This window comes from Vipera berus, assembly GCF_964194415.1.
Source record: "Vipera berus genome assembly, chromosome: 1".
NCBI classification, from domain to species: Eukaryota; Metazoa; Chordata; class Lepidosauria; order Squamata; family Viperidae; genus Vipera; species Vipera berus.
In genome coordinates this window covers 15,392,018-15,403,652 of record NC_138202.1, presented here as the reverse complement: position 1 = coordinate 15,403,652, position 11,635 = coordinate 15,392,018, and the positions used below count along the sequence as shown (strand labels likewise).

The window sequence follows — 11,635 nt, the reverse complement described above, 5'->3', positions numbered from 1 at the left end:
CTAAAAAACAGCCTTTTGCTCTGCATACTTAAAGTGTGATCAATGAGTTTGTGGCTTAGTAGCTGTGTTTGCATGGAAATCTTAGTCATAATTCTTAGCCCTTTATGACAGGGGTTTCCAAACTTGGCAACTTTTAAGATTTGTGGACATCAACTCCCAGAAATCCTCAGCCTTGAACTTAAACACCATCAGTATTGACAAAACCCCATCAGCCAATTGTGAAAGGCAGCTTTACTTGCAAGGATGTAACTTTTAACCCTACAAACAACTTCTGCTTATCATAGGTCCTTGAGAAAGACTAGACAGATGGATAAAAATGCCAAACGCAGGCTAAACATCTGGCTGATTGTGCAACCAATGATAATAGCATCACGTTTATTCAATAAATTCAAGTTTCTGGATTTGAATAATCCACAGAACTATGCACTAGACCCGAGGGCTGGGTTTGTACAACATACCAGATTAAAATGTAGTTGCTAGTTGGAGTGTCAGCGCATTGTGCAAATATAGCTAGTGCACTGTTTGAGCCCACATTATATTTAGTTTCTGGTCCTCGGGGTTGGGTGAACCCAGTCAATTGGATAAATCATGTTTCAGTTACTCTTGCGATAACTTGTGTTAAGGCAGCTGCTTTAGGGATGCAGGACAAGGAGCTCCATGGAGGCGAAACGGGGAACGAGCTGCCCAAATCCCGCGTGTAGGATCCCAAACAGCGCGGCTTCAGCGAAAGAAACCTGTTGAATCTCTGCCTATCGCCACATCTATTGAAAAAGCAGCCAAGACGGGTAACGACGGGAGGAGAAAGAGAACTGCCTTGACCACTTGGATTTAATTTAGAGGGAGGGGATGCTCAGGACACTTGGGGTTTCTGGAAAAGACCCACACAGGAAACTCCCATCCTTCAGGAATTCGGCTCTTTGTGCCCTTATAAGGCTATTTCAACTCCTGGCCAATCAGCAAGAGGGAGGCGGCGCTCTCTTGGCCCCAAAACTTCGGGCAAGAAGAAGGAGGCGCGGAAAGTGGCGGCCCGCAGAGACGATCTGGAGCGCGTCTCGCCTTCGTTGGAGATTGCGTCCTGTTCCGGAAGAGGATGAGCAGTAACCAATTCAACAAGGGCCCCAGCTACGGCTTGTCTGCGGAAGTCAGAAATCGGGTGAGAGAGTTGGTGGCAGGGAGGCTGCCGCGGCCAGGTGCGCCCTGAGCGCACGGCGACGGCTTTGGAGAGGCGCTTCTCCGGGTGCCCTGGCGGAGGTGTGGCGCCGCGCCCTGAGAGAGGGTGGGAGCCGGGCGCATCCCATTAAAAAAAGGGGGGGCTCGGTGGAATTAAGAAGCCGTCTCTCCTGCCCTCTGGGTTTAGCCGTCTCAGCCCCAAAGGGGATTTGCTCCCGAGAATTCCTGGCTGGTGCTTGAAACATACGTTTTGGGGGCGTCGGCTGCAGTTAAAAGTGGGCTAAAGAGGCGCGCCCTTTTCACTTTCTAATTTGGAATCTTGCGCCCCTTCCACTTTCTCATTTGGAAGCTTGAAGGTCGAAGTGTTCTGTCAGGAAACTTAGGGACGTTCTATTTCGGAATGTTGGAACTCTGTTCTTGGGTGGCTTCTGCCGAGAACAAAAGTGAAGCGAAGTATAGGGAGTACAAACGAGAACAAAAGTGAAGCGAAATAGGGAGTGCAAACGAGCGTAGCAACAAAATCGGTATCAGATGAGCAACCTTGACTTGCTCTCAGTTAAACGACCTCACTGGGTTGTGGGGAGCCCAAAGGAACCCGGAATGGTTGGCAACCTTGTATTTTTTGAAGGATGGGTGTGATTTAAGAAATCTGTGATTTGAAGGGCTGGGTCAGGAGGCGACACTCTGAGCTTTCTTTTGCTGGTGGAATTGAGATAATCCTGCAACAGATTTATATTCTGCTTTTCTAGTGACTAAAACAGTGATATTGGTATTGTTGTTGCTGTGCTTGTTGTTACTTGGCTTCAAGTCCAAAACCAACATCTGGTGATCATCTAGAAAGCCTTACGCAGTTTGTCACCTGGCAGCATCAGGACCACTTGTCCAGTCTGAGGCGGGCCAGTTTGAACACTTGAGCAACTGGTCCTGCTGCAAATGCCTCCCAACAGCAGGTCTAGGAATGAATGGCAGACAAACCTTTTTATGCCTTCCCACTTATGCAACATGTTCTCCCCCTCACGTACTTTCCTTTTACTCAAATAATTTTATTTAAGCAGGCTTAAGAGCCTTAGAATAAGTAAAGATACATATCTGTTTCCTCCTGTTTTCTGCTATTATTTTGTTGCAATTATTTTGCTTTGTAGTTTGAGGCTTTTTAAATTGCTGAGATAATTTGCTATTAATTTCCTTTTGCAAGCCTCACAGAGAAAATTTGTGAGGTGGCTACGAATCAAAAATGACTTGATGGCACATAATTTTTGCATGCCTCCCAAAACTCCTGGCTGGATTGGGTCTATAAAGATAGATAGATAGATAGATAGATAGATAGATAGATAGATAGATAATGCCTAAGAATACCCATGTTTTATAATTTTCCCATATTTTTCATCCTGAAATATTTTGATCACATCTGGCTTGGATAAACTTTGTTGAAAAGGACAATTTCTTTACAGAATTCAAGTCCTTGAGATCTGTTGATCTGCTAAAATTCAGTGTTTAAACTAGTTCTGGAGCCATCTTACTTTCCCAAAGTACCTTCTCTTTTGTTTTTTTATATCCCAAAGTACCTTCTCTTTTGTTTTTTTTATAGTACAGTATTATTTCATCTACATAAAAGCCACAATATCCAGTAGATTCAGCCACATTATTATTGTTGTGGTTATAATTATATAGCCAAAAGTCTCAAATAAAAAAGTACAGATATGATTAAAAAGCTTGATGTAAGATAACAAATAAACAAATTAAATACCTCCAGAGATATTACATAAAACATTTAAAATCTGTTAATTTATTAGTAAAGGCCTTGTTTTTATAGCTGTAGTTAAAATGTGGATGTTGACCCTGTAAGTTTAGGATGTTTAGCTGAAAATAAAACATTTTTCAGAAATATCTTTCCTGGCCTTGAGTTTAAAAAGATAAAACTGCCAAAAACCTTTGTAAAACTTATGCAATATGCAGTAAAATATGATTCACAGTTTCAAGGTCAATACCATTAGAAGAACAATATATTTGAGTGACAGAAATGTTTTGACATCTACTAATTAGCATATTTGATGCCAACATATTTAATCTGGCTTTTGCAAAGGCTAGATTTATTTACAGTAAACGGAAAATGCTAAGAGAAATAGGAAGCCACAATTTGGAGAGGGTTCAATTTAGACTTGGAAGCAGAACCATTACTTTGGGTTTTCTTAGGAGCCTGGGTGGGTCATACAAAAGACTTATTATGTGTGTTTGTTTTTAGAGATGTGATGGAAGGAGCTAATCCCTGAGAAAGAGAGAGTAGCAATTTGCAGAAATTACCTTTAACCAGGCATTCTTGGCTAAGACGTGTGAAACAGTAAATGATCAGAAATGAATAAATTTCATCCTCTTGAAATGCATGAGCAAAATGTGACTACAGGTGATCCTCTACTTACAACCCGTTTTCACTCTTATGACTATTGCAACCTCTCCATGGTCACGTGATCAAAATTCTGATGCTTGGCAACTGACTCATATTTATGACAGTTTGCAGTGTCTCAATGTCACGTGATCACCTTTTACGACTTTCTGACAAGCACAGTCAATGGGGAAGCCAGATTCAGTTAACAACCATGTTAAGTAACTTAACAAGTGCAATGATTCACTTAACAACTGTGGCAAGAAATGTGATGAAACGGGATAATTTCTCACTTAACAACAGAAATTTTGGGCTCATTCGTGGTCATAGGTTGAGTTCTACCTGTACTTTTAGTGATTTGGTCAGCACCTAAAAATTGTTCCCCAATTTATGCAGAGTATCTTTCCCTTCCTGGTGACTTCTATGAGGTTGGACACAAGTGAGCATCCCAAAACAGGTCATTAGAATGTTAATGCCTGTATCTCTGAACACATTTTTTTCTCTCCTAGGGCTATGCAGGAAAGTCTTGCTTTTTTCCAGTGAAAGCTTTGAATTAAAATCAACTCTCAGTGGCTTCATGAACATCCCTGTGCTTTGTTCTTGGCAGTAATATGGACATGGCTTTCCACTGCTGCCTTCTGCATTGTTTTGTCAGCTTTCCAGTCTAGCTTGCTGGGCCTGGGATTTCATAGTGGTCACCTGTCCAAGCACTAAACAGGACTTGATCCTGCTTAGCTTTTTGGAGATCCCTCTAAGTGTTCTTCTTCAGTCTGATGAAAAAGCAATTCCATCCAAAGCAGTAAAGATTTACAGTAAAGAGACTGAGAATGGGGAGAAGCGTTTTTGCAATTGCTTATTTATTTTTTTATTTTTTTTATGTTAATTCCATTTATATCCCGCCCTTCTCTGAAGACTCAGGGCGGCTTACAAGCTTAGCAGTAGCCTTCATTCTATGTATATGCCTGCTTATTAGGGCTTTCACACACACACCCCCAAGCGGAATTATTACAAAGTCAGCTTATTGCCCCCAACAATCTGGGTCCTCATTTTACCTACCTCGGAAGGATGGAAGGCTGAGTCAACCTTGAGCCTGGTGGGATGCGAACCTGCACTAATTGCAGACAGCTGAGCTGGTGTTACTTAAGGAGGCATTAGCCCACTGCTCCACCAAGAGATACGTAGGCTTATGCTATCTACCCATGCACATACAATGACTTTTGCAGCTTCTCCAATTTCTCATGCCTCAGTTAAAACCACTGAAGAAGGAATACCTTCCACTGGGCTTTCTTAATGTGGGGAAGGGTCAGTGAACTTTCAGACTGCTAAAGACAAAAAAAAAATGGTCAGCAACAGGGATTCTCATCTACAATTTGGAAGATGCCACCGAGAATGAAAAGATGTTTTCAACCCCTAAGGGAGAAAAGCAGGAGCTTTCTTTGCAGAGGGGAAAAAAAATCAATCAAAATTAAGCACAAACCTTTTTTTTCTCCCCTATGAATAGCATCTGTCTTAAAGGAATTTAGGGCCAGATCTTAGTGAGGTGTGGCTTGATCTAAGTCTCTGAAAAAGAGGTGACGGTGTTCTGAAATTTGAACCAACTTCATTTCTGTCTTATTTCTAAAATCCTTCATTTGCTCTGTTTCCTGTTGCTTTTCACCCACTGGATGCTTGCACTTGTTTTCCTCTGTTGATTCCTGGCTTTAAACCAGGAGCAGCCACTCCTGAGAACATGGTGTAACCACGCTCCTTGGGTCTGTGAGATGATAGAGGTTTTTCTCTGCTTTGACAAATTTTTCACTTAACAGAAATTTTGGGCTCATACTGTAAGTTGAGGTCTACCTGTACTTTTAGTGATTTGGTGAGCACCTAAGAAGTGTCCCTCAATTTATGCAGAGTAGTTTTTCCCTTTTTGGTGACTTTCTTCAATGAGGTTGGATGGGTAAGGAGCACATTTTTGATCCCCTTGTGGGATCACTGATCTTTCTTTCCTCCTCAGCTGTCAGAAGGCTTGAACTGAATGCTAAAGAAAAAAATCCCAAGTTTTAAGGTTTTAATTGGATAAAAAGACGATCTTGGCTGAGGCTGAAGCATGAGAGTGAATCTGATCCAAAAGCATGTTTAACCCAAACCGTTTTTCGCACTCAGAACCCTTGCCGCATTCCCATGGTCATCTGATCAAAATGCGAACACTTAGCATTTGGCTCATAGTTATGACGGTTGCAGTGCCCTGGGGTCCTCTGTTTACTTTTTGCAACCTTCTGACAAGCAAAGTCAAGGTGTTAGTGATGACTTACAAAGCCCTTCATGGCATGGGTCCGGATTACCTACGGCAACACCTGCGGCCGGCGTCAACTTCCCTCCGTCCAGTGCGCTCCCACAGAGAGGGCCTCCTCAGGGTGCCGCCGATCAAAGAATGCCGATTGGTGACCCCCAGGGGGAGAGCGTTCTCTGTGGGCGCGCCAGACCTTTGGAACAGCTTACCGGTTGAGCTCCGGATGGCCCCCGACCTTCGCTCCTTCCGGCGCGATCTCAAAACTTTCTTTTTCGAACAAGCTGGCCTGGTCTGACGGGATGGGGTTGGGTTTTTATAAATAGTTTTAATTGTAATATGTATTAATTTTAAGGGCATAATGTTTAATGGCTTTTTAATTTTTGTATAATATTTTTATTGTGTATTGCCCTGTTCACCGCCCTGAGTCCTTCGGGAGAAGGGCGGTATAGAAATCAAATTATTAAATTAAATTAAATTAAATTAAAGTCAATGGGAAAGCCAGATTCACTTCGACAATCCTGTTACTAATTTAAGAACTGCAGTGGTTCCCTTAACGATTGTGGCAAGAAAGGTCGTAAAATGGGGCAAAACTCACTTAACTGTCTCGCTTGGCAACAGAAATTTGGGGCTCAATCGTGGTTGCAAGACGAGGACTACCTGTATGAAAAAGATTCCATTCTTACTCTTAAATTGATGCTGTGTGTCTTCCTCAGTCTTGGGTCCTCCGCCAGATGCTTGGAAGTTTTGACGGTTCTGTGCAGGATCTTAGCTCTTCCTAGCATTGCGTTCTTCTGGACAGAGAGAGCTCTGATGGCGTTCCTGGGATCTAGTGGAGCCATTCCCCCAACTTAGGGGTCACCGCCCCAAGTGCTCCTACCACCCCTGTGATCGCTTTGGCCTTTACTTCCCATTTCTTCTCTAATTCTGCCAGATGTACGAGGACAATTCAGAAACAAACCTCCATTTGAGCATGTGCGAGAAATAGGCGGGGATAGCGATGCCCATCCTGTGGCGCCGTGCGAGTAGTTCAGTAGGCAGTGAGTGGAAGGAGAAGGTTGTGTTGCATTTGACTCATCCACCAGGGGTAGGCAGCCTTGGCTCAGGAATTCTGGGAGTTGAAGTCCACAAGTCATAAAAGAGCCAAGGTTGCCTACCCCTGCGCTAGATCAATTGAAAATGAACCCTACCATAGAAAATCCCGCCAAATGTGAAGTAATACGATTCCTGTGAGCGAAAAAACTTTCGGCAACTCCGATTCATTGCGAACTGTGTAATGTTTACGGACCAAACGGGATGAGTGAAGGTGTCGTACGTCAATGGTGTCGCATGGTTAAAGATGGATGAACTGGCGTGCACGATGAGGGAAGAAGTGGCCGCCAATCTGTAGTCAGCGATGAACTCATGCAGGAAATTGACAAAAAGGGCCTATGAAGTCTGTCGGTTCACGATATCCGCACTTTCTTTACACTTTCCCCAAATTTCGGTTCTGTTGGGATGTTTTTGATCACCGCCCCATAGCCCAGATTTGGCGCTGAGCAACTGCCACACATACGAAACAGTGGCTTTCATCGCACCACTTTGACAATGACAGTGCACTTCCCGATGCTGTTACAGGATGGCTTCATTCTCAGATGGTAGATTTTTTTCCCCAGAAGGAATTTCAAACCTTGTAAAACATTATGACAAGTGCCTCAATTTGAATGGCGATTATGTCAAAATGTAATGTAATGTTGTAGTTTTCTATGTGTATAATAAAGGTTCTGCATCTGCGAGTGTCTGTCATTGGTAACCAAACAGAGGTTTATTTCCAAATTGCCCTCATATACGCATTGGCTTGCTGGAATAGGACAAGAATTATGGAATTATTACACTTTCAGAAGGAGCCCATTTAGTCAATGTACATCAGAATCCAAATTACATTGCCCGCTGCTTGAATAGATGCCAGTTGCCAAATGTCCGAATTTTGATCATGTGTCCATGGGAATGCTACAATGATCGTGTGAAAAACAGTCATAAATAATTTTTTCCAGTGTCTTTATACCTTCAAACAGTCACTAAATAAATGCTTTGGAATTCAAAGCGTGGAGCATAAACTAAATTATTTGTCCCTGTCTGTATATTTTGAAAGGTTCTGCCACTAGAAATGACCAACATCTTTTGGTTTTGGTTTTCCTAAAATGGAAATTTGCTATGCTCAGAATCCATATTTTGTTTTAAAAAGCAATAGCAAACATGTATAAAGAAGGAAGAAAAACGTACTGTATGCAGATTGCAGTTTCGAAAAGTGATAATTTTGTGGCTTAGGAGAAGGAGAAAAGAATGCTAAATCCATTACAAAAAGATTTTTATTTCAAAGTCACCAGCTGCTTGGAGAGGAGTGTGCCAATTCGGAAGTTGAGATCTCTCTCTTTCAAATGTTAGTTCAAGACTATCCCCCAAGAGAGAAGCTGAAAAAATGAAACTTTCATATGGTTTCCTGTAATTCTGTTTCTTCTTTCTTCTCTCTCCTTCCGACAGACAATCCCAGTGCTCCCAGCTTCATACTTGTAATACAGAAGTAACGTTTCATTGCACGATGGGATGAGAAAGAAGTGAATCTTTGCTCCGGCTAATTATAATAGCTAATCAAAAGTAATACTTATTTTGCACAAACTTTTCTGTCTTGACTCTTTCAAGGTATATAAAGATTAGTTTGCTGGAATAGGACCAAAATTATAAAGTTGGAAGGAAATAGTTTGGTCGATGAATGCAAGCCTTTGTTCAATGCCAGAATCCAATTTAAAACATTGTCTGCTTGAATGCATCCACTGTCCAACTTAACTGTAAAATTTGTCCTAATCAACCACAGCCTGCCGCCTTCTTACTTAATTCTATTTCCCCACATTTAAACATCCTCTTATTCAAGAGTAATAGATTCTTATTCAGAGGAAGGTTGAAAAACTTGGTTCTGTGTTTGTCCTTGGGCCATCTGGGTGGCAGGAAAAACTCTGGTGTTTGTAATCTGCTCCAGTCGTTAATGGCCAAAATTCTCAATTTTTCCATTATTTCAGTTTTTTCAGTTTAAAGGCAAAAAATATCGGTTTTCCCCCTGAACCTTAATGAGACTTAGGTGATATATGATTTGGTGATTGCTGTTAAATCAAGGACTATCTGTACTAACAATCTCTACAGAAGGAAGTGGGCTTCCTTCTGTAGAGATTGTTTAGTTAGTACAGATAGTCCTTGACTTACAACGGTTTGTTTAGTGACTATTCAAAATTACAACAGCACTAAAAAAGTGACTTATGACCTTTTTTCATACTTACGACCATTGTAGCAGCCCCATGGTCACATGATCAAAATTCAGACACTTGGCAACTGACTTATGACAATTGCGGTGTCCTGAGGTCATGTGATCACTTTTTGCGACCTAACAAACAAAATCAATGGGGAAGCCAGATTCACTTAACCTTGTTAGTAACTTAACAACTGCAATGATTCACTTAAATCTATGGCAAGAAAGCTCATAAAATGGGGCAAAATTCACTTAACAAATATTTCACATAGCAAAAGAAATTTTGAGCTCAATTGTGATCATAAGTTGAGGATTATCTGTATTGTTTAATTAATAGGTAAAGTAAAGGTAAAGGTTCCCCCGCACATGCGTGCTAGTCGTTTCCGACTCTAGGGGCCGGTGCTCATCTCCGTTTCAAAGCCGAAGAGCCAGCGCTTGTCCGAGGACGTCTCCGTGGTCATGTGGCCAGCATGACTAGACGCCAAAGGCGCACGGAACGCTGTTACCTTCCCACCGTAGTGGTCCCTATTTTTCCACTTGCATTTTTACGTGCTTTCAAACTGCTAGGTTGGCAGAAGCTGGGACGAATAACAGGCGCTCACTGTTACGTCACACTCGGGATTCGACCCGCCAAACTGCCAACCTTCTGATCGACAAGCTCAGCGTCCTAACCCACTGAGCCACCGTGTCCCTATAAATCCACTTACGGAGTCACAGTTCTGTGCTGACTGAAGAATTCTGGGAATTGAAGTCCACAATGCCAGGTTTTGGAGAACCCTGGTATAGGGCAATACTGTTTCTAGAATTTCCATTTCAAATTTCCAGCAAGAATCTTTCAGACAGAGCATTGTTTCTCAACCTTGATATCTTTAAGATGCGAGGACTTCAACTCCCAGATTCCCCATGCTGGCTGGAGAATTCTTGGCATTGAAGTTCACTCATCTTAAAATTGGCAAGCTTGAAAAACACTGATATAAATGCTTTTTTTAAAACTTTGAGGCACAGTTGCTGAGAATTTTTTCAGAAGGTAAATAGGATATGTGTCTTTAAAAATGGGTGAGAACTGTGCCAGTAGTTTAGTAAAACAGAATAAGAGTGAATTTCTTCCTTGTAGAGAAAGGAGAATCACATTCCAGGAATTGTGGACATGTTCTGAATTCTTGAAATCTAAGATTCAGTTCTCAGCAGCCCCAATTATATGTATCCTGGCTAGTTAGCAAATCTGGGAAAATCTCTGGAAAGCTACTGCTTTTGAGTTAACTATGGTTTATCAGATTTGAGGTTCCACAATATCCCCTTGAAGTTCTGATGTCCCCAGTTCTTTTAGCCCTTTGTAAGGCATTCAAAACTGCTTGTTATCTAAAGCTTTGGGGCTGGGAAAATTAGCTCTGTTGGCTGATCTGTTCTATTCTAGTCCTACAACTTGAAGTGGATGGAACATATTTAGACCTTGTGAGTATGTTTATTTATTTAATCAGATTTAGACATTGCCCATCTCACTATCCAAGTGACTCTGGGCAGTTTACACATGATAAAAATGAGATATAACAGAGATATAATTAAAAACACAATTGAAACTGGGTGAAAAATAAAATAATGTCAGTATATAAAACCACATAAAGTGAATCTATTAGTTAAGAGTTAATATAATCATGTGTTCAGTTTCTTGTTTCTGCTTGTTTTTTATAGCATGTTTTATTTTGGCTTTCAATCCTTGTTCACCGCCTAGAGTCAGTGTTTTTTGAGATGGGCAGCTGCATCAAATGTATAAATGTATTCATTTACACACATAAATAAAACATACTGGCTTGCTAGGGCTGTGCTGCATTAGATAAGTTTGCATCATGCATTGAGTAGCAGCTTAATGAGTAGCAACACCTTTGGTGTTGTTTGTTTCAACATTTCTGGGCCATCTCTGCTTCTCACAGCTCAGGGCAACCTAGAAGAAAAGGAGATGTTTGCATTCAAAGTGACCCAAACTACCCAGGTTTGCCCAAAGCTATTCAGAATAAGCAGGGATGTGGTGGCTCAGTGGGTTAGGACGCTGAGCTTGTCGATCAGAAGGTCGGCAGTTTGGCGGGTCGAATCCCGAGTGCCGCGTAACAGAGTGAGCGCCTGTTACTCGTCCCAGCTTCTGCCAACCTAGCAGTTCGAAAGCACATAAAAATGCAAGTAGAAAAATAGGGACCACTACGGTGGGAAGGTAACAGCGTTCCGTGCACCTTTGGCATCTAGTCATGCCGGCCACATGACCACGGAGACGTCCTCGGACAAGCGCTGGCTCTTCGGCTTTGAAACAGAGATGAGCACCGGCCCCTTTCATTGGAAACGACTAGCACGCATGTGCGGGGGAACCTTTACCTTTTATTCAGAATAAGATAGGTCTGTCTGTCTGTCTGTCTGTCTGTCTCTCTCTCTGTCTCCAGCTAGCTCACTAGCTCACTCACAGAGTTACTCTGAGTGGTGTACAATTGAAACTATAAAAATAATAATGCACATAAAATACAGAATCCATATTGTATTCTGGTAGGAGGCAGTT

At 41.9% G+C, this 11,635-nt stretch overlaps 1 protein-coding gene across 1 annotated transcript in view; it reads left to right on the top strand.

Annotated features, from left to right (window-relative positions):
• The first annotated feature begins 1,000 nt into the window (after positions 1–1,000).
• Positions 1,001–11,635, top strand: part of CNN2 (calponin 2) — a 50,105-nt gene continuing 39,470 nt past the window's right edge. The window contains exon 1 of the mRNA XM_081314129.1: positions 1,001–1,153. Within this exon, the coding sequence (XP_081170255.1) occupies positions 1,091–1,153 (63 nt within the window). The 5' untranslated portion in view covers positions 1,001–1,090. The remainder of the gene's footprint in view (positions 1,154–11,635) is intronic.